The sequence below is a fragment of the Equus caballus genome, chromosome 5 (assembly GCF_041296265.1).
Source record: "Equus caballus isolate H_3958 breed thoroughbred chromosome 5, TB-T2T, whole genome shotgun sequence".
Lineage (NCBI taxonomy): Eukaryota > Metazoa > Chordata > Mammalia > Perissodactyla > Equidae > Equus > Equus caballus.
The window spans coordinates 45,240,812-45,265,325 of record NC_091688.1 but is presented as its reverse complement, the minus strand read 5'-3'; the positions used below and the strand labels follow the sequence as shown (position 1 = coordinate 45,265,325).

Below are 24,514 nucleotides of genomic sequence, written 5' to 3'. Positions count from 1 at the left end.
TATTTATCTTGTCTCAGTACTCAAATCGCCCTATTTCTCCAAAATGGACCATTCGTATCTGCCCTTTTATAAGTTAAGAGGATGTTCACAGAAGATGTTGTACCTTTCTGTCTAGTAATCGCTTCTTACGCATGGTGGGGGGTTCCAGCGAGATTCGACCCCGCATGGCCAGCTCTATCAGGATGCCCCCTCGCAGGCCAGATGATATGCAGTCATTCCAGAAAGATGTGTAACCCTAGAAAAGGGGGAAAGAGAAGAGAAACCATGTTCTCAAAGAGATCCAGACTTGCAGCAAATACCCTAAGAATGGTCCACTTGGTTGTGATTCATTACTTGTGATTCGCATCACATTGCAGGAACTCAAAATGAAGTAGAGAATCAAAGAATCTCTCTTTAATTCCCTTAATCTAAACTCCCCCAAATATTATCTTCTGTCTGACTTCAAACTCTTTGTGAATTCCTATGGTTCAGCTGTTAGTTAACTGGCATATCAAATTTTAATTTTTGAGAAGAATTTTGGCTTCTTTGACATCTGTTTCCATGACACTCTAAATTTCAGAGTGGGATACAAATAAGTCAAGAAGAAAAATGTATAAACCCTTTGAGCCTTTCACTCCTCTAAGATACGTATTATTTGCAAAATATTATTATTATTTTGATGGATGGTATAGTAGAAACTCAACTCTGCTACTGACTAGTTGAGTGCCTCGGGTATGTTACTTAACCTTTCTCAAGTGCAATGTCCTCACCTGTAAAATGGGGACACTAACATTTATCTTTATAAGTTTGCTGGGAGGAATAAATGAGGCATTATAAGAAAACACTTAGCATAGTGCCTGGCATAAAGTAGGCACTAAATGTTAGTTTCCCTTCCCTTCCCTCTAGGAGCTGGAGGGGATACAAAGACATATAAGAAATAGCCACTCTCTTAAGGAGCTGAAAGTCTAGCAGGAAAGACCATGCAAACTTGAGGAAAGTTCTGTGATAACACAAAATTTAAATAAAAGCTCAGTTGAAAAAGCAACAGAAGAGACAGACATAACTATTGGAAGTTTGGTTTAGATGATAGTTTTTCAAATTATAAATCACTTTTGGGCTAGAGTAATCAAGAACTCTTATGGGACTTGAACTGGGGTTTGAAGAATAGGTTGACTTTGGCAGAGAAAGGGTTTTTCAGATGAAGGAAATCATCCAAATTCTACCTATGCTTCAAAAAACTATCCTAAGCAAAAGAGTCAAGGAAGGATACCTTAAATATGTTTAGAGATCTAACTCAAGGATTTAAAGAGAAATCCTGAGATCAAGTTGGTTGGGGGCCAGGCTGTGGAAAGTCTTGATGCTTTGAACTTCTTACTGAAAAGCAATATTGAATCCTGAAAGTTTTGAGCAAGCAGTTATGATTAACACCAAGAAGACCCATCAGAGTTATCAGAACTGTTCAACACTCTTCAGCTATCTTTGGGCAGAGCATTCTCTCTCACTGGAGAGAAGGTGAGGGAGATGTGGCAGGGAGGTTTAGCATGGCTTTAAAGCAACACCAAAACTAAATCACTGTTAATAGCAGTAATGCCTAATATTTATTGAATACTCTTTATGTAATAGATTTGTGCTAAGCTTTTTTGCATGCATTATCTGATTATATCTTCATAATAATCCTATAAGGGAGGTACTACTATTAGTCACAGTTTAAAGATGAGGAAATTAAGGCTGATGGAGGTTACTAACATGACAGACATCACAAAACTAAATAGTGGCAAAGACTTTTTTTATTAAAAAATCTTTTTTAATTCCATTTTTCCTCTTTATTGGTTTGGGAGTTACACATTCTCTTTTCTTTAGGAAAGTTATCCTTGAAATTTTAATGTGCATTACAATTAATTTAAAATTAATATAAGATCTATTTTTAAAATGAATCAATATTTTAACCACTCTCCTAGTTGACCAATATTTCTTCTTTTTTTATCTCACAAACTAGATATTATCATTAGCATCATAATTATTTTATACAGGTAGTACTTGTTTAGATTTACTCAGACGCTTACCAATTTCTTTGCTCACCATTCCTTCTTGCATCCCAGACCTCCTTTCTGGTACAATTTTCCTTCTTCCTAAAGCAGAATTTCCTTAAATGAAAGTCCGTTCGAGGCAAACTCTAGTGTGTTTACCTGAAATGTCTTCATTTTACCATTGTTCTCGAAAGTTTCTCTGGACATAAAATTCTAGGTTGCCAGTTTTCTCTTATCACATTGAAGATAATACACCTTCTTCTTCTAGAAGGCTTGATTGTTGCAGCATGAAATCTATCATTCTTATTGACTGTGGTTTCTTTGTAGGTGATTGGTGTTTTTTCTTCAGTCCTTTAAGATCTTCTCTCTTGCTGTTTTGCAGTTTGACTACAATGACTGTGTGTGAATTTACTTATCCTGTTTGGTCTACGCTTCCTGTATCTGTAGGTTCATTTCTTAGTTCTCAAAAATTCTCAGTTCTTATCTTTTAAGAATTTTGGCTTTCCTCCATTTTCTTTATTCTTTCCTTCTGGGACTTCAATCTTTCTCATTCAACCTCCATGTCTTTAAAACTCTCTTTTTTCTGTTTCCTTTGTCTCTATGTTGCTTTCTGAAGAATTATTTCATATCTGGCTTCCAATTTACTCTCTCCATATGTATCTAATGTGTTAAACGAACCCTGACATTTTGATTTCAACTATTTTCACATCTAAAAGTTCTATGCAGTTATTTTTCACATTTGCCTGGTCATTTGTGATCATTTCTTTTTGTTGATTTTGCGATTCTTTTATCTCTTTAAAAACATCATAGATATTTTATATTGTCTGATCATTTCAATATCCAAGATCCTTGAATGACCTATTGTTATTTCTGCTGATTCTTTCTCATGAGTGTTTCTTTGTACATAAGATACTTGATTTGATATTTAACTTTTTGTGAATCTGTGAGATTCTGGAGGCCTAAACTGAGGATGCCTTCCTCCAGAGAGGAAGATCTGCATTTGCTTCTGCCGAGAGTCAGACACGCAGGGAGTGGGAGACTGCCTCACAACTGGGATCACATTTAAACCTGGCTTCCCCATTTTTTCTCAACCCCAGGATTTATTCCTGAATCTCTGGACTGATTTGGTAATTTGCCCCAGGGCAATCTGGTTTTTGATTGTCTATTGCTCACCTCTAGGAGATTAAAAAAATTTTTTTTTCCTGAGGAAGATTAGTCACGAGCTAACTTCTGTTGCTAATCGTCCTCAATATGTTTTTTGCTTGAGGAAGATTAGTCCTGAGCTACCATCTCTGTCAATCTTCCTCTACTTTATACGTGGGTTGCCGCCAGTGTGGCTGATGAGTGGTGTAGGTCTGTGCCTGGGATCTGAACCCATGAAACTGGGCCACCAAAGCAGAATGCACCGAACTTAACCACTACGCCAGGGTGCTGGCTCCTCTAGGATTTTAATTTTGTTGTTTGTTTGGGAGCCCTGAAGATTTCCTTTACTTTCCGAAGGCCCAGCGATACATTAAAAATTAAGTTTAGGGGCTGGCCCCATGGCCAAGTGGTTAAGTTCGCATGCTCCGCTGCAGGCGGCCCACTGTTTTATTGGTTTGAATCCTGGGTGCGGACATGGCACTGCTCATCAAGCCACGTTGAGGCAGCGTCCCACATGCCACAACTAGAAGGACCCACAATGAAGAATATACAACTATGTACTGGGGGGCTTGGGGAGAAAAAGGAAAAAATTTAAAAAATTAAAAAAAATTAAGTTTATTCAAGACTTTAATATCTGACCATTATACTGCCAGAGGTAGAGGTCTTCCATTCCATTTCTTCCAGAGCCAGGATGATCTTTAAGCTCAAATCTAATTACATAACTCCCTTCCCTTCTACTTAAAAATGTTTCAAATTCTCCTCCCAGTCAAGTCCCAATTCCTTAGTATAGCACTCAAACCAGGGGGCTGCTTACTAGTCTCTCTCCAGTCTCTTTTCCTTAGCACACTTTGCTCTAGCTTTCCAGAACTACTTTAAGTATACTTAATGCATCATGTTGCCTCTGGCCTTTGCACACATAGTTCTCCCTGTTGTAGAAGAACCGGCACTCTTCCTTCCCCAACCCCTCCCCATTCTTAAGAACTGAGTACAGAGGTCGCATCTTCCATGAAACTGTCTCTAACACTGTGTTTCCCTCCACTCCACCCTCCAGGTTAGGTTCCTCACCTAGGTGTGTCTATATACATATATATACTTCTCCCCTATCACTTATTATATTACATTGCAATCAACTGTTTGTCCTTAGTAGACTATAAAATTCCTTAAGAACAGAGTATCTGACTGATACATAGTACTTCTCAATAAATGTTTCCTGAAAGCATAAACTTATGATTGAAAGTAAATATGTTAACCTGGCAAAAGGTTGGCTTGAACCAGACACATCCCTACACATATCCAAACTTCCTGATGGCCTGATCTTAGACTCAAAACTGGGATTAGTTTCCTTCATTGCCTGCCTCATGCCTACTTCAAGAGTCATATTTGTAATTCCTCTTTAAGGAAGGAGTGAGCTTTTTCTTTAGATCAGTACTTGGTTTTATACAACTTAGCTGTCTATAGAACTTAACCTTATACAATTAAGGTTAAACTATAACTTACTTTAGAACATGTTATTTACTTAGGCATAATTTCTACATAATCCTGATGACTTTATAAGTGTCAACAGGTGCACAAACATTTCAGCCAGTATCAAAGCAATTATAGGAAAGCTTCCCTTTATCATTTCTTCCTGACCATATAAATTTTGTTTCAGTGACAGTGATGTCAGGTTGTCAACAGAACTATAAATGAGACGCACTGTAAATAAGGAAACAGTGGAGACCAGGATGTAGAAATTGGGTTTCACCTTTTTCCATCATAGTATCTCATAATAGGTAAAACTCTTCAAATAAGTTTTTAAAAAGCTTCTTTTTATTGAGTCATATGCCACAATAGAAAAAAGTACAAAAATACACAGGTAGAGTTTTAAAAAATAATTATAATTCTAAGGTCCATTTTCCTGTAAATATATCTAGCTCTTTGGTGAATTCTCAAACCATCTATGATAAAGATTCTGTGTTAAAGGGCCAGTGCTTTAGTATGCAGGATGATCTAGCACGTACATACTAAAGTTCACCATTCAATCATTAAATTTAATTACCAAAGGATATATACATGAGGGAAAGAGAAAGAGAAACATTTTAGGATCTACTAAAATAAATGGAATCACACATTGCCTCATGACTAACAGAGAATCTTGGAGGACTGGCGGAATGAGATCTTTGGATAGTGGACTTTGTTTTGTCTTGACTGTAAACACATGATTGAAAAAAAGAAAGAAAAAAAGATCACATTATAGAAATGTATAATTTATAAAGTGAAAGTCTCCTATCTTATCTGCTCCAGATAACAGTTTAGTGGGTATTTTCCTAGATTTATATACATATTCTAATATACATTTATTAATATTATTTACAGAAATGAGATCATACTGAGTGCAACTTTTCCACTCACTCATTATTTTGGATATCTTTCCACATCAGTAAATATAGATCTGTTTCATTCATTGTAATGGCTGCAAAGTATTTAATTTTAGATGCACTATAATTTGTCTATCTAAGCCCTTACTGATGTATTTGGGTTGCTCAAAGTTTTTTGCCATTACAAAATGCTATAAAGAGTATTTGTGCGGGTATTTCTGTTGAAAAAATTCCTAGAAGAAATTTTCGGGTCAAAGATTATACATATTTAAATTTTTTATAATGTCATTTTGCTCTTGTAAAAGGTTGGGCAATGAGATTTCCATAAATTCAGTCAATACTTTATGCTGAATTTCCGCCTAGTCAAGTATTCCTTATTCAAACTTCCTTGAAGACACACCTTAAATCAACTCTGAAGTTGCCTGCTTAGGGTAAAGATTTTAAAGTTGTCTGCTTGGGGTAAAAAAAAGGCAAGAAAACAAAGAAACTTAAAGCATCATTAAAAACTATGCTAACATGAGCATAAGCTATAGCTAACATTAGGATAACATTAGAAAATCCTTTGGATAAAGCTGAATGAAAAAGAGCCAAATACATAATTGTGTATTCAAGATTATCACAATTATGTAAAATACCATCTATGTTAAAAAAAGGTTTTCTAATTTTTCTAAATTATCTACACTGAGAAAATATCATTTTATTAGGAAAAACCTCAGAAAAAATAATCCTTCCCTCCCCCCAAATCTGAAGATTCAAAGTTAAAATTGCTTCATCTTCCAAGAGAGAAAGAATCTTATTGTGTCTTCTTGAAGCCTTTTCTATATGCCCAATTCCAAAGGCTAAAGTCTGTGTAATTATCTCCAGGATTGTCAAAAATTATACAAGAAAAAAAATTATATAAGCAAAACTAATTTTATTTCACTTTTTTCCTCTAAGAAAAAACTCTAAGAAGAGTTAATACACTGTTTTCCTTATTTGATCTAAATTCCTCTTTTATAAATTAATGTGATTCATTCCAACTCCTATTTATATTTCTATGTCTACAGAGCCAATAGAGACGTTTCACTAAAGAGATTATGCATTAAAAGCTCACTCTGCTTAATCATAATGGGAATGAGGAACTGTGACCTGGATGTTATTCTGGTTTAACAGATGATTTCAGCATGACTGGGAAGGATGGATTATAAAGTTAGACAAACAGACAAAATTTCTAAACAAACTACATGAAGATAATATCCTTTCAGGCTTATTCAGGAAGTTGGGTGGAAAGATGCAAAACTAGTCATAATGACCAATTTATTAGTTTTCTCAGGGCCTCCAGTTGAGATTCTTTTTCCTTAAAATAAAGCCATTATCAAAAGTTCAGGGAAAAACCAACACGGTAATACCTTGCCAGTGAAAAAGAAATCCAAAATAAAGGAAAGCAATTGGTAATCTTTGAATATTCCTACAAAAGATTTAAATCTCATTCTGGCCAGTAAAACTATCCTTTATTTATTACTCTAAAAATTTTAAAGTGATTGTAGCACCAAAAACGGTAACTTATGTCTTTCTTTTTCCCACAGTCTGATACTTATGAGAAAAAGGAATTTTCATTACTACACACTATCCAAAGAGAATAGAACAAAAGAGATATTTGAGAAGGGGGAGTAAAAACCTAAAACTATGTTTAGGGCTCTAAATCTACTTCCCCACATCTCCTCGAATGATTTAAAATAGATTTATTAACACTTAAAGGCAATTATGGTATGTTCAAACCCTAGAAAAGCAAAACTAGGTAAATGAAGATATTTCATTTGTTTTCAAATAGTTTTTTTCTCCCTGATGAAAAAGTAGTATAACACATTTTAGAAAATTTGGAAAGAAAAGAAGAACCATAAAAAATAAAACAAAAATTAGTCATAAATTCCATCATTCTATTATCATTTGGGTGTATGTAAAACCAGATTTTTCTTTATAGATATAATACACATATCTTCTCTCCTACCCATCAATTTTCCCATCTGCTTCTTCCTCAACCTCAATTCTGGGATTTTCCTTCATAAAACAGCTTTGAGTGAATTATGCAACAACAGAACATGTATCTCATAAACTTTCATAAAACATTGGGGGTACAGGTGGTAGAAGAAACCATGAGAATGGTAATTTCATCATCTTTCATAACAGGGAGTCGACAGGATATTATCTAAAATTGAATCATGTGGTTAAGAAAACATGACCCCATTCCTTTCTTTTACCATTTCCAAACGTACACAAAATAGAGAGATTATGAACCTCTATGTATCCTCTAGCTTCAACAGCTCCCAATATAATCTTCTTTCATCTATACCTCTCACCCTATGCCCAGATTATTTCAGTGAAAATCCTATTATTGTAACATGGTGTCCATAAAATACTCCAACACCCTCCTCAAGAGATGAAGGTTTTTTAAAAAAACTGGAATACTAATATCAACATCACACCTAAAAAAATTAAGAATTCCTTAATATTATCAAATACTCAATAAGCCTTCAAATTCCATCAATTTTTTTTTTTCTGCTTTTTCTCCCCAAATCCCCCCAGTACATAGTTGTATATTTTAGTTGTGGGCCCTTCTAGTTGTGGCATGTGGGATGTCTCCTCAATGTGGCCTCATGAGCGGTGCCATGTCCACGGCCAGGATCTGAACCAGTGAAACTCTGGGCCGCTGAAGCGGAGCGTGCAAACTTAACCACTTGGCCATGGGGCCGGCCGGCCCCACATCAATTGTTTAATATATGGTTTGAGTCAGGAGCCAAGCAACGTCCACACATAGCCTTGTTTTTTATAAGCTCTTTTTTTAAACCTTAGTGGGGACTTTTAGTAAATAATATCTTGTGATGAAGAAAAGCAATATTCAGTTTAACTTCAATTTCCTTTTTATGTCAAATTCAAGTAACCTTAATCACATTTTTAAAAAATGGAATAAATCATACTACATGTGCTATTTTCAAAGTAAAATGTAATAAATATAATTTTACTTAAATTTAACATAAGAAGTGACTAAAAGAATTAACTTCAAACATTTAGTTATTCCAAGAGACATTTCCTAAAAGACTCCTTTCTAAAGTTAAGAAAAAAGATTATTGAGGTTGGGGTCATTTATTTAAGTAAATGTTTCAATTTTTCGACAATATCTAATTGACTCGCTATAAAAAATAAAAGTTTGGGGCTGGCCTCGTGGCCAAGTGGTTAAGTTCGTGTGCTCTGTTTTGGTGGCCCAGGGTTTCGCTGGTTCGGATCCTGGGCGCGGACATTGCACCGCTCATCAAGCCATGCTGAGGAGGCGTCCCACATGCCACAACTAGAATGACCCACAACTAAAAATACATAACTATGTACAGGGGGCCTTTGGGGAGAAAAATGAAAAAATCTTAAAAAAAAATAAAGTAAAAGTTAATGTCTCTCCCACACTTTCTCCCATCTTTATTCCTTTACTTCTCAATTTTTAAATGATAAATTTATATGGTTATTATTATTTTTTATTGGTATATAGTTGACATATAACTTTATATGTTAGTTTCAGGTATGCAACATAATGATTTTATATCACCGAACATAGTTTTTTTCTTGTGATGTGAACTTTTAAGATCTGCTCTCTCAGCAACTTTCAAATGTACAGCATCATTAAATATAGTCATCACACTGAACATTACGTCTCCAGGACTTATTTATTTTATAACTGAAATTTTGTACCTTTTGCCCACATTTACCCATTTCACTCAACCTCTAACCCCCATCTCTGGTAACCATCAATCTGTTCTCTGTATCTATGAGCCTTTTTTTTTAATTCCACATATAACTGTGATCATAAGATATTTATCTTTCTCTGTATGACTTATTTCACTTTGGTTATTATTTATTGAGATTTTATATGTGTCAGGCTCTCAGTTAAACATTTTATATAAGTAATTTAATTTCTCACAATATCACTATGAAGTCAATATTATCTCTATAAAATAAGTATAAAGAAAAAATGTGGAAACTGAGGCCAAGTCCTATCTTTAGTAAGTGGTAGACTTTGGATTTGAACATAGATATAACTGCTTCTAAGCCTGTGCTTTTAGAGACTGCCTATAAGGAAACCAGAAAATACAGTACCTAAGCACATGGAGAGGTATGATAAATGCAAGGGAATTCAGAGAATCGAAAGGTCACTGCTGGATTTGTGATGGGGTTTGAAAGGAAATGCAGAATTTAAATTGAAACAAACTATGGAGAAAGTAACATGGCAGGAATATATAAAAGACAAATGTGGGGATTCAGGGATGATGGCAGAGAAGGATGCACCAGAAACCTGTCTTCTCACCTAGACAACAACTGCACCAGCAGAATCTGTCTGATATAAATATTTTGGAACTCTGGAGTGTATTGCAGGCTTGCAACTTCCAGGGAAAGGCCTGTGGTTAATTTCATTCAATTTCAGCTCTTAGCTTAGCAGGGCTACCCATCCTCCATCCCCTAGCCCCATGGCAGGCAGCCATGCATGTGTTCTTGGAGCAGCTTATATGCAGCTTCTGGAAGCCATGGTGGGCAATAAGGACCCTGTCCTCCAAATATCAGGGATCTGCATTCTGATCACTGATTGCTGCTTCTGATCACGAAGGTGCAGATACAGAGGCCACTGTGGTAACCTCCTCCTTTGTTGCAAGCCCTTCCCCTTCCAGCTGAAGTGACTTCCAGGTGATTTAAATGGTTGATGCCTTTCTCCATCCCTTCATTTTTCTCTTTTTCCTCCTTTGGGAGCCAGATTCAAAGACTAAGACCTTCAAAAGCAACAACATATACAGGGAAAATCAGAAAGTCACCTCAAATGCCCAAGGAAAGGCACAGGCTCAGAAAAGACTTGAGAAGACCTTAAGTTTACATCTTACGCTGACCCTCAGTACAGAGACAGCTTACAGCAATTAAACAACAACAAAAAAGAAGATTACACCATACACAAAAATCAACTCAAAATGGATTAAAAACTTGAATGTAACACCTGAAACTGTAAATCTACTAGAAGAAAATACAGGAGGTGAACTCTTTGACATTGGTCTTGGCAAAGCATTTTTGGATTTCACACCAAAAGCACAAGCAACAAAAGCAAAAATCAGCAAGTGAGGCTACATCACACTAAAAAGCTTCTGCCCAGCAAAGGAAAGCATCAGCAAAATGAAAAAGCAACATATGGAATGGGAGAAAATATTCACAAACCACATATCCGATAAGGGGTTAACATCAAAAATATATATGGAACTCATGTAACTCAACAGCAAAAAATGAAATAACCCAATTAAAAAATGGGCAAAGGGGGCCGGCCCAGTGGCACAGTGGTTAAGTGCACATGTTCCGCTTTGGTGGCCCAGGGTTCGCTGGTTCCGATCCAGGGTGTGGACATGGCACCACTCATCAAGCCATGCTGTGGCAAGCGTCCCACATATAAAGTAGAGGAAGATGGGCACGGATGTTAGCTCAGGGCCAGTCTTCCTCAGCAAAAAGAGGAGGATTGGCAGATGTTAGCTCAGGGCTGATCTTCCTCAAAAAAAAAATAAATAAATAAGTAAAAAAAATAAATAAGAAAAAGGCAAAGGATCTGAATAGACATTTTTCCAAAGAAAACATACCAGATGGGCAACAGGTACATGAAAAAAAGTGCTCAACATCACTAACTATCAGGGAAATGCAAATCAAAATTATGATGAGCTATCACATTACACCTGTTAGAATGGCTATTATCAAAGACAAGAGATAAGAAATACTAGTGAGGATGTGGAGAAGAGGGAACCCTGGTACACTGTTGGCAGGAATGTAAACTGGTACAGCCACTATGGAAAACAGTATGGAAGTTCCTCAAGAAATTAAAAATAGAACTACCATATGATCTTGCAATCCTACTTCTGGGTATATACCCAAAGGAAACAAAACCACTATCTTGAAGAGAGATCTGTACTTCTACGTTCACTGGAACATTACTTACAATAGTCAGGGTTTGGAAACAACCTAAGTGTCCATCAATGGATGAAGAGATAAAGAAAATATGGGGGGCTAGTCCCATGGCCAAGTGGTTAAGAAGTTCGCGTGCTCTGCTATGGCGGCCCATGGTTTTGCTGGTTCGGATCCTGGGTGTGGACATGGCACCGCTCATCCGGCCATGTTGAGGTGGCATCCTATGTGTCACAACTAGAAGGACCCACAACCAAAATGTTCAATTATGTACTGGGGGGATTTGGGGAGAAAAAGCAGAAAGAAAAAAAAAAGGTGTTAAAAAAAAGAAAATATGATCTATATGTGTGTGTATATATATATTTATCCTATAAATATATACATGTAATATTATTCAGCCTTAAAAAAGGAAATCTTGTCATTTGCAACAACATGGATGAGTGAGCCTGGAGGGCATTATGCTAAGTGAGATAAGTCAGGCAGAGAAGACGAACACTGCATGCTATCACTTAACATATGGAGTCTAAACAAACCAAGTTCACAGAACAGAGTAGTAAAGTATAAAAGTTGCCAGGGGCTGGGGGGTGGGGAAAATGGAGAGACATTGGCAAAAGGGTACAGGCTTTCAGATATAAGATGAATAAGGTCTGAGGATCTAATGTATAACATGGTGACTATAGTTGTTAACACTGTATTGTATAATGGAAATTTGCTAAGAGAACAGAACTTAAATGTTCCCACCAAAAAAAAAAAAGGTAAATATGTTAGGTAATAGATGTGTTAATTAACACAATGGGGGGAATCTCTTCACAATGTATACATATATCAATTCATCATATTGTACACTTTAAATATCTTACAATTTTGTCAATTATACCTAAATAAAGCTGAAAAAAATAAAAGCAAAACAAAACAAAACAGAAACAGAAAACCACAACCTGGGGAAGTGGCAGAATCTGATTTCCAGAGTTACCATATCATCGGATTCAAACGTCCACTTTTCAACCAAAAAAAATCACAAGGCATATTAAGAAACAGTTCAGCATGCCCACTCAAAGGAAAAAATAAACCACCAGAAACTGTCCCAGAAAAGACTAGATGGCAGACCTAGTAAAGACTTAAAACATCTAAAAGATTCTCAAAGAACTAAAGGAGGATGTGGAGAAAGTCAAGAAAATGATATATGAACAAAATGGAGATAACAATGAAGAGAAAGAAAACCTAGAAAGAAGTCAAAAAGAAATTCTTGAGCTAAAAAGTATAATAACTGAAATGAAAAATTCACTAGAGGGATTCAAAGGCAGATTTGAGCAGGCAAAAGAAAGTGTTAACAAATTTGAAGATAGGGCAATTAAAATTATTGAGTCTGAAGGACAGAAAGAAAAAAATTGAAGAATAATGAACAGAGCCCAGGCAACCATGAGACATCAACAAAAGTGAACCAACATACACATTCTGGGACTCCCAGAAGGAGAAAACAGAGAAAAAGGGACAGAGAGATTATCTGAAGAATTAATGGCCAAAAACTTCCCAAGTTTGATGAAAGACACGAATATAAACATACTAGAAGCTCAAGGAATTCCAAATTGGATGAACTCAAAGAGGTGCACACTGAGTCACATTAACATCAAACTGTTGAAAGCCAAAGAGAGAATCTTGAAAAAGCAGTGAGAGAGAAGCGACTTGTTACATGCAAGGGATCCTCAGTGAGATTATGAGCAGATCTCTCATCAGAAACTTTGGAGGCCAGGAGGCAGTGGGCTGATATATTCAAAGTGCTAGAAGAAAACAATCTGTCAACCAAGAATCGTGTATCTGGCAAAACTGTCTTTCAAAAGTGAAGGAGAAATTAAGACATTTCCAGATAAACAAAAGCTGAGGGAGTTTCCTTACCACTAGACCTGTCTTGCAAGAAATGTTAAAGGGGCTGGCCTGGTGGCTTACTGGTTAAATTCAGTGTGTCCTGCTTTGGTAGACCAGTTTCAGTTCCTGGGTGCAGACCCACAGCACTCATCAGCAGCCATGCTGTGGTGGCAACTCATACACAAAACAGAGGAAGAGTGGCAACAGATGTTAGCTCAGGGCAAATCTTCCTCAAGTAAGAATGAATGAATGAATAAATAAATAAATAAATAAAATGCTAAAGGGAGCCCTACAGGTTGAAATGAAAGGATACTAGACAGTAACCCAAAGCAGTATGAAGAAATAAAGATGTCAGTAAAGGTAACTACATGGGCAATTATAAAAGCTGTTTTTATAGTAAGAATGGTTTGCAACTCCACTTTTTGTTTTCTGTAGGATTTAAGAGACTAATACATTAAAAAAATTATTATTCTATAAGCTAGAGTTAGTGTAACTTTGGTTTGTTACTCTACATTTTGTCTTGTACATAATTTAAGAGACTAATGCATTATAAAAAGCAATTATTAGTTTATGTTTTTGGACACACAACATATAAAGATGTAATTTTATAACATCAATAACTGAAAGGGGTGAGACGGAGCTGTAGAAAAGCAGAGTTTTTGTACGCTATTGAAGTTAAGTTGATATAAATTCAAATTAGAGTGTTATAACTTTAGGATGTTAAATGTAATCCCCATGGTAACAACAAAGAAAACAGTTATAGAATATACACAAAAGGAAATGAGATTAAAATGCTTGGCTACAAAAAATTAACTAAATACAAAGGAAGACAATAATTCAGGAAATAAGGGACAAAAAAGCCTTAAGACATATAGAAAATAGCAAGTGACAGAAGCAAGTCCTTCCTTATCAGTAAATATTTTAAACGTAAATGGATTAAACTCTCCAATCAAAAGAAAAAGACTGACAGAATAGATTAAAAAATATGAACAAACTATATGCTGTCTACAAGAGATTCACTTTAAATCCAAAGACACAAATAGGTTGAAAGTGAAAGGATGGAAAAAAATATTCCATGCAAATAGTAACCAAAAAAGAGCAGAGGTGGTTACATTAATATCAAACAAAAAAGATTTTAAATCAAATAAGGTTATAAGAGACAAAGAAAGACACTGTATATTTTTTTCCTGCTTTTTCTCCCCAAATCCCTTCAGTACATAGTTGTAAATTTTAGTTGTGAGTCCTAGTTGTGGCATGTGGGACGCCGCCTCGGCATGGCCTGATGAGTGGTGCCATGTCCGCGCCCAGGATCTGAATCAGCGAAACCCTGGGCCATAGAAGTGGCATGCGCAAACTTAACCACTTGGCCACGGGCCGGCCCCAAGACATTATATATTAATAAGAGGTTCAATACAGCAAGAAGATGTAACAACTCAGCTTTAAAAAGGAAAGAAATTCTGACATAAGCTGCAACATGGATGAAGCTTGAGAACATTAGCTAAGTGAAATAAGTCAATCACAAAAAGACAAGTATTGTATGACTCCACTTATATGAGGTACCTACAGTAGTCAAAATCACAGTGACAGAAAGGAGAATGGTGGTTGCCAGGGGTTGGAGGGAGGGGGGAATGGAGAGTTATTGTTTAATGGGTATCGAGTTTTAGTTTTACAAGACAAAAAGAGTTCTGGAGATGGATAGTGGTGACAGTTGCACAACAATATGAAAGTACTTAATATCACTGAACTGTACACTTAAAAATGGTTAAGATGATAAATTTTATGTTATGTTTATTTTACCACAATAAAAAAAGTGGAAGAAAAAAAGCCAAGACTAAAGTGGCATATTGACTGGAGCAGTGAGAGAGAAGGGTAGATAGATAAGGTGGGGCAAGACAGCTATTGTCCTGCTCTCTCGGAGGTTGTAGACAAGCTCTAAAAGTTATTAATAACTTACATTTATTCAATGGAATCCTATGAAGCCATTAAAAATAATAGGGTCTGTTTATATTTATTGACATGAAAGATGTCACATTAATGTCTAGATTATAAAATCTACATTATATTAAATGGAAAAAGAAGGCTGTAAAATAACTTGTCTGATATAATCCTTTTTTTTATAATTATGTGTCTATGTATATTTATGCACAGAAAAAAGTCTACAAGAATATATAAAAATTTTAATAGTAGTTATCTTTTACTGGTGAGATTATGGGTGATTTTTATTTTCTTCTTTAAACCTTTTTTAAAAAATTGAGTCATAATTTATACAGAGTGAAATGCACAGACGTTAAGTTCAATTAGTTTTGACAAATGCTTATATGTATCTCACACCCCATCAAGACATAGAACATTTCTATCACCCCATTAAGTTCTCTCATGTAGATCTTTTTCTGAATTCCTTAGTATAAACATATTTTACTTTTAAAATAATAAAGCCATTTTTATATCTTAGACAAATTTTTAAAAAGAAGTCAATAATAGCCCAAAATGGTGAGCACAATCTACCAGTGAACACATGGAAACCTCAAAACCTTTGATTCAATATTTTTTTGTATTTGCCATTCCCACCTTTAACCTTTCAGATAACTGTGACAGGTGAGGGCAAACAGAGTATGTGAAGAGTAACCTCCAAGGAATTTCTTCCTCTTCCATGTTCTTATAGCACTCTCTGTGCCTTTCTCTCAGCACTTACATATTGTGTCTAGCAGTATGGTTATTGTATACACATCTTTTCTCCCATATCACATTCCTATGCTCCTTCAGGGAAGATAAGCACATCTTAGTTACTTCTGCGTTTTCCTTATTTTTCCTAGGGCCTCGCGTAGAGCAGGTGCTCAATAAATGTTGGCTGACTTGAATTTAAGAAAAAAACCACCCATAATCTCACCACTGAAAGATAACTTACAATTATATAAGATACAATTTTATACCATTTTAATGGCACTTCCTGAGGTTGAACTGCACTCTAGGTGAACATAAGTAAAGTATTAAGCAATTATCTCCAGAACCTTTCTATTTCCTCTAAAACCTCTCTAAATCATTGGTATGGGCTGAACTTCGTCCTCTCAAAATCTGTAAGTTGAAGCCCTAACCCCCAGTACCTCTGGATGTGACCATATTTGGAAACAGGGCCTTTACAGAGGTGATTAAGTTCAAATGGGGCTGTTAAGGTGGGACCTACTCCAATCTGCCTAGTGTCCTTATAAGAAGAGGAAATGTGGACACACAGAGACACCACGGATTCATGTATACGGAGGAAAACTCTTGTAAGGACACAGTGAGAAGATGGCCATCTACAAGCCAAGGAGAGCGCTCTCAGAAGGAACCAAATCTTAGACCTGGAGCCTCCAGAACTGTGAGAAAAGAAACTTCTGTTGTTTAAGCCTCCCAGTCTGTGGTATTTGTAATGGCGGCCCTAGCAAACTTAGTAAAGTCACACTCCCACAGAAAAATCTGGAAGAAACTTGGCTATTCATTTGGTCTTAAGCTTTAAGATTCAAGGAAAAAAAAACCCACTATCTACTCCTATTTATCTGTTTTTAGTATAAGAGTCTTTACCTCCTTCCAGAGGAGGCTACGTGGCATGGGTTCTAATCTCTGGCCATCAGAATTAACTGAGGAGAAATGTCTAATGCCTATTTATTTATATACCAGACTGTCTGAAGATATTATAATACATTAAATATTATTTACTCCCTTTTTAAGCATTTTTCATTTTGCAAGTTAGGTTATTTAAATTTCTTACTTACTTGGACTTATTGTTTCTATGAACAGGATATCTTGTTTGAGGGAAGAAAGAGAAGATAAAAAAATATGTAAAACTTTCATATTTCCTTCTTAAAATCTGAGGCAATGGGATGAAAAGTAACACTAACAAAATCACATCATTCAAAATTGCTTACAGGGGTACTTTCCTTTATTCTGACATTATTGATGTCAACTTAATATTTTTTACGGGATCCCAAAATATTTGAGAGTGAGCTTTGCTAGGGCATTAAACATTAGAAAAAGAAAGTTATAGGTAAGACTTGAAAAAATAACTCATACTAAATATTACTGCGAACATAATAATCTTTTATCTTATAGGAGACATAAGTTAAACTCCTATGAGGCTATCCTAGGAGATACAACTTGTGGGGTCACACTAGTAATTAGCAATCCTGAACAATTCTCTTTGCTCAGTAAGAAACACAGAAAAATATGTGATCCCTGTTTTGCAAGCATATCCTTTTTTAGCCTCAGAGACAGTTTGAACATAAATTCCACAACTTATTGGCCAATTAACCACTTAACTTTGACTCCCACAAAGAGAGGACAATATGTGCCTTGCAGGATCAAGCAAGAGAAAAGTGCAAAATGTTTTTAAAACTCAAGTTATACAAACACAAAATACAAAGGAGGAGACAAACAGATGAGATGGCTCACATCAAGTTTATACGCTCAGTGGTTACAGCCATGAGTTCAAATTTAAGTGGGTAGTTTTTGCCTTCATATCAATACCAGACATTTTAGGAGACAACAGTGCGCATTTAGAGGTTGGGGGGCGAGGCACAGGGAGAGGAAGGCTCTCAATGGAATAGCTTAAACTATATTTTCTTCTTATTATTCTTTTTTAAATAGGTACTTCTTTCTGGAGGCAATTTTCTTTTTTTAAGGATTGGCACCTGAACTAACATCTGTTGTCAACTTTCTTTTTTTTCTCCTTCTTCTTTTCCCCAAAGCACCCCCCCCTGCCCCCCGAGTAGTGGTTGTATATTGTAGTTGTGAGTGCCTCTGGTTGTGCTATGGGGGATGCTGCCTCAGCATGGCTTGATGAGCAGTGCCATGTCTGCACCCAGGATCCCAACCGGGGGCGAAACCCTGGGCCGCAGAAGCAGAGCGCGAGAACTTAACCACTCGGCCACAGGGATGGCCCCTCTTTCTGTTTAAAATAAGATTTGGTCTCCCAGTTTATTTCCTTTTGTACCAATAGTAAATAATTCTTTGGGGGTTATATGACTGGATATAATAAAAAACAAAACAAAACAAAGGTTCTTTCTTTTTTTTTTTAACAGCCTATGTTAATAAAAAGACAAAACCTGACAAACGAGTCCTGGTGATACACTTGACCTCTTCACAATACCAGTAACTACTGACAAGAGATTTATTGTTCATTTTGTGCAATCAGGAAACTAGGAGACCAGGTAGTGACCTAAATTAGACTTTTTTGTGTGTGTGAGGAAGATTAGCCCTGAGCTAACATCTGCTGCCAATCCTTCTCTTTTTGCTGAGGAAGACTGGCCCTGAGCTAACATCCATGCCCATCTTCCTCTGCTTTCTATGTGGGACACTTACCACAGCATGGCTTGCCTAGTGGTGCCATGTCCACACCCTGGATCCGAACCGCTGAGCCCCGGGCCACCGAAGCAGAACATGCGCACTTAACTTCTGCGCCACTGGGCTGGCCCCTAAATTAGACTTTTAATCTTTTGATTTTAATAAAATAAAAGAGGTGAAGCAATAAAACACATAACAGTTCTGTTCGGTACTTAAGTTTCAAAACATCTGAGTTCATTTAAAGGAGATGGGATGCTTTCAAATATCTGTGGTTATTTCAGTTGAAAATCACTGAGATGATCACCAACATCCTGATGTTCTTTTCCCTGGAACCTGTCTCTCTTCACAGACTAGCTCTTGCTCATCTTCAGAATTCAGGTTAAGAGTTACGACCTCCCAGAAGTCTTTCCCAATATCTTTTCTCCTTCCCTTTCCCACTACCACTTTAAACCTCCCGTCTGAGTTAGGGGTCTTTCTTCTTTGTTCCCTCAGTACATAGTTACACATATATCACACTGTACTGCAACGCCCACTCGCTTTCCTGATCCCCCTCCCAACCTCTCCAGCCACTGCCATGCCACTAGACTATAAATGATCCCAAAAGCAGGGACTATAGTCTTTGTTCTCTTTCAATATCCAGCACCAGACATATATGAGACATTCAACAAATTTCTGGTGATCAAACAAATGAATGAAAATATATTTCCATAATTCCAACAAACAATGCTTCTTACCAATTTTTACTCCAGTGACATGAGAAATATGATGGAAAGTTTTTTTTTTCCCCTAAGATTGGCACCTGAGCTAACAACTGTTGCCAATCTTCTTTGTTTTTTTTTTCTTCCTGCTTTTTCTCCCCAAATTCCCCCAATACATAGTTGTATATTTTAGTTGTGGGTCCTTCTCATTGTGACATGTGGGACGCCGCCTCAATGTGGCCTAATGAGCAGTGCCATGTCCGCACCCATCATCCGAACCCTGGGCTGCCGAAGTGGAGTGTGCAGACTTAACCACTTGGCCCCGGGGCTGGCCCCCTGATGGAAAGTTTTTATGTCACAGTGCATAGTAAGCATTCAATAAATGGCATTACTAGGAGAAAGCTTGGCAACGAAGGGAAGGGGGTTAAAAAACACTATTCACAAACTGAAACGGTTATTGCCAAAAGTCAAAAGCATTAATAGGCTCACATCTCTTACAGGTAACTGAATCTAATAATAAAGATTCTCATAAAGGAGAAGTTTTAAATATACTAGCAATTTAATTAAAGTATTAACTGTCCATGAGTCAATAATATCTACCTACAATAGTCCCCCCTTATCCTTGGGGGATACATTCCAAGACTCGCCGTGGATGCCTGAAAACACAGATAGTACTGAACCCTACATATACTATGTTTTTTCCTATGTTATATACCTATGTTAAAGTTTAATTTATAAATTAGGCACAATAAGAGATTAACAACAATAATAAAATAGAATAATTATAACAAGATATTGTAGTGAAAGTTACTGTAGATCTTAGCAACCTCAACATATAAATTTTTTTCTTTCCTTAGTAAGTCGAGAAGTTTCACATTTTCACTTAAAGGAAGCACTTTATGGCTTCTCTTTGGCATATCTGAATTGCCAGCATCACTACTCTTGTGCTTTGGGGCCATTATTAAGTAAAATAATGGTTACTTGAACACAAGCGCTGTGATACCATGACAGTAGAGCTGATAACCCAGACGGCTACTAAGTGACTAAAGGGCAGGTAGCGTATATACGGCGTGGACACGCCAGACAAAGGCGTGATCCACCTGCTGGGCGGGATGGAGTGGTAAGCCATAAGATCTCATCACGCTACTCAGGACGGTGTACACTCAGTTTAAAACTTGTATATTGTTTATTTCCAGGATTTTCCATTTAACATTTTCGCACTTCAGTTGACTGTGGGTAAGTGAAACCAGGGAAAGCTAAACTGCGATAAGGGGTGCTAGTATATATCAAAACTCTTACCAAAGGCAATAATGACAGATAAACAGGATCTTGATTTCAACAGAAATAAATCTATTTTATTTCGGTCAGGCTGATACTAAAGTTTAATTTTCTCAGTTGAGGTCAGTGTTATTGAACTGAGATAACATCTAATTTTAAGTGTATCTCAAAGGTTAGACTCTTCAACGTATATTAAAATTTCCTCATTATTTTCACAAGACAATGAAGCTTAATGTGTTTGTTGTTCTTTTTTTTTTGAGGAAGATTAGCCCTGAGCTAACACCTGCTGCCAATCCTCCCCTTTTTGCCGAGGAAGTCTGGCCCTGAGCTAACATCCATGCCCATCTTCCTCTACTTTATATGTCGGACACCTACGACAGCATGGCCTGCCAAGTGGTGCCATGTCCGCACCCAGGATCCGAACTGGCAAACCCCAGGCCACCGAAGTGGAACATGGGAACTTAACCACTGCGCCACTGGGCTGGCCCCCTGAAGCCTAACGTTTTAAAACCATCCCCCAGGCAGCTACTTCTCAGAAGAATCTTTAGAAAGGGATTACAGTAATATTTCACGAGCAATTTGACCATATGACCTTCTGTCATTCCTTTCTAGGCCTACAATTCTTGAAATATTAGTCTCCTTATATTATTTTCTAATTTCTATGTTTTTCGAAACGGATACAATTTTTTAAAACTTATAGTATTGGGGGACTGGCCCCGTGGCCGAGTGGTTAAGTTCGGGCGCTCCGCTGCAGGCGGCCCAGTGTTTTGTTGGCTCGAATCCTGGGCGCGGACATGGCACTGCTCATCAAACCACGCTGAGGGAGCGTCCCACACGCCACAACTAGAAGGACCCACAACGAAGAATATACAACTATGTACCGGGGGGCTTTGGGGAGAAAAAGGAAAAAAATAAAATCTTAAAAAAAAATTATAGTATTGAGTTCTAAACAGAGAATCTTATGGAAATCTTCAGCAAAAGTGAACTTTGGGACTTTGGGATGCAAAGTTTAACATTTAGGATTTTCTTTTGACATGTTACAAACCCTAAACCATATAGAAACAAGAAATTATATACATATATTACATTATAAACATATACTCACATAGAACATAGAATGAAAATATCATTAAGTCCTTAATTTGGACACACAAAAAAATGGACTTTGCTGTTTTCATTAAGCTGATCCTCTTTTACTTAAGAGCTTACAAGTCTCTGGCTGGCACTTAAAATCCTCCATGCTAAGGTCTGAATCTAATTTGCCAACGTTGAATCTTGCTGTTCTCCAAGAACACCACCTACTTCAATCATACTGGTTACTCAATTATCTGCCAAACTCACGATGTCTTTGCTCCCTCAGGTTCCCTCATCCAGAATGTGTTCCCCTCTCTCCATCTACGTTAATCCTACCCATTCTTAAAAGCTCAGCTTCTTTCACTGCCTTCTCTTCTTCCCCAGACTATTCCAACCCATGATGATCTCTCCTTCTTCCAACTCCTCTGGCTTTTACTGTTCTAACATGGAAAAACTTGCTGTTTTTTTAATTGTTGTTTACTTCTTTAAAAATCATTTGAATTATGAAATATAATGCATACACAGAAGCGTGCACAAAAGTTTCAAGCTCAACGAATTATCCCTAAGTGAATATCCATGAAATTTCCCCCAGTACAGAAACAGAAAACTGTTAGTACCCAGAAAGCCCCCTCATGCTCTTTTCTGATCACTAACACCCCCCTCCTCCCTATCCCAACAAAAAGGTAATCACTGTCCTAACAGTTATGGTAATCCCTTTCTTCCTTTCTTTATAGTTTTAACACCTAAATATGCAACCCCAAACATTACTGTTTAGTTTTTTGAATTTTACATACATGGAATCATACAGTATGTATTCTTTTGTGTCTGGCTTCCTTTACTGAACATTATATGAGAATCATACATGTTTTCTAACAATGTTCATTTTCATTCTGCAGAGAAAATATATTTATACTCATTTAAACAAATGGATGGTTCACTTTTTTTTTTTTGAGGAAGATTAGCCCTGAGCTAACTGCTGCCAATCCTCCTCTTTTTGCTGAGGAAGTAGGCCCTGAGCTAACATCCACTCCCATCTTCCTCCACTTTCTATGCGGGATGCCTACCACAGTGCCAAGTGGTGCCATGTCTGCACCCGGGATCCAAACTGGCGAACCCTGGACCACTGAAGCGGAACGTGTGCACTTAACTACTGCACCACTGGGCTGGCCCCGATGGTTCACTTTTATCCATTCTGCTGTTGACAGACCTTTGGGTACTTAACTTTTAAAAAGTATGTATATCTTGTCTCCCCAGCCAGAAGGCCAGTTCTTGAGGACAGGGACCATATATTATACTATTTTATATTTACCTTAGTATTTGCATAATGCTAAGCACATAATGAGTGTCCCCAGTCATGCCAAATATTGATATTTATTTCTTTAAAATATTGATTAAATCAATCTACAAGTAGTTTTGGAGATGAGAAAAAATAAGTAGTGCTGGAAAGCAGTGTAATATTTTGAGGGAGAATTATGTAACTTGCACTTTGGAACAACTGCTACTACTTTAATAAATCAGAAGGTTGGACCTCTCCTGTTTATTTACATCTAAGGATTTGTCATTTCTTGTTCTTCTTGAGTCAACTAAAAGCTAAAGACCTAATTTATCAACTACTTTCAAAAATAAAATTAAAACAATTCGAAAGGTGGTTAATTATTGTCTCCCCAACTTGTACAGTCTCTCACCAATATGTTGAGTACCCGCTATGATCACAGGTCTAAATGAGCTCCTTTATTTTTTATTCTATTTCCTTAAGTTTATATTAACTATCTACTATTATAAATTTAGAAACACATGAAGACATGTCCACAGGCAGTTTATCTACAGAACAGAAGCAAAAATTCTATTATCTAGGGTTAGCAGGAAATTAATCATTCCTATTCAAAACCAAAACAAACCAAATAGCTTTTTCGCTCAAATATGCTCTTCTACAGTCAGTGACTGTCTCCTCGGTACTGTGTAAACATCTCAAAACAGTATTTATGCCACCCAACCTTCAGACCTACTCTGACATCCCTTGAAAAGGCAGTTTTGCTTTTTCGTTTGTTTGACTGTTATAAAACCAGAGCCTCATCAACTTTCTCCGCAAACAGGAAAATACATTTCCAGGCAAAGTTTTCTGATATACCTGTGTCTTGGCCATTCACATATGGGCACGTCTCTAATATTAATTTTAACAATACAGAGGCTATAACAAGTCTTATAAAGAAAATAAACATAAAGTCTAAGAAACTAGGGTATTCTCAAGTTGAGGGATCAATGGAGATTAGAAGAGATGTTACTAGATGTATGTAGCCAATTCATTTCTAGCTAAGGACAATTATCAAAGCCAAATTTAGTATTTTTTAAATATAAAGTAACATTTTAATTTGATGTTTTCAAAACTGAGGCCAATAACAAATATGCCTTTATTTTATTTTATTTTATTTTATATTTAATGAAGAGTTTCTTGGAAAGGAAGCAGACTGTTTAAAGTACTACTTTTATAGGGGGCTGGCCCCATGGCCGGGTGGTTCTGCGTGCCCTGCTTCAGCGGCCCAGGGTTCATGGGTTTGGATGCTGGGTGCAGTCCTACATACTACTCATCAAGCCATACTGTGGAGGCATCCCACATACAAAGTAGAGGAAGATTGGCACAGATGTTAGCTCAGGACTAATCTTCCTCAAGCAAAAAAAGAGGAGGATCGGTAATGGATGCTAGCTCAGGGCAAATCTTTCTCACACACACACAAAACACTACCTTTGATACCAACCCCGATATCAGTTTCCCCACATTAAACCCAGCATATATGGGGTTAAAACCAGAACACTCATTCTCTGCTTACTCTCTGGC

The 24,514-nt window shown here is 36.9% G+C and overlaps 1 protein-coding gene across 3 annotated transcripts in view; it reads right to left on the bottom strand.

Moving 5' to 3' along the window:
* Positions 1-24,514, bottom strand: part of GOLPH3L (golgi phosphoprotein 3 like) — a 45,209-nt gene that overhangs the window by 16,773 nt on the left and 3,922 nt on the right. For all 3 annotated transcript variants that reach the window (XM_001490338.7, XM_014739927.3, XM_070268310.1), the window contains exon 3: positions 104-235. In XM_001490338.7, coding sequence (XP_001490388.1) covers positions 104-235 — 132 coding nt within the window. The remainder of the gene's footprint in view (positions 1-103; positions 236-24,514) is intronic.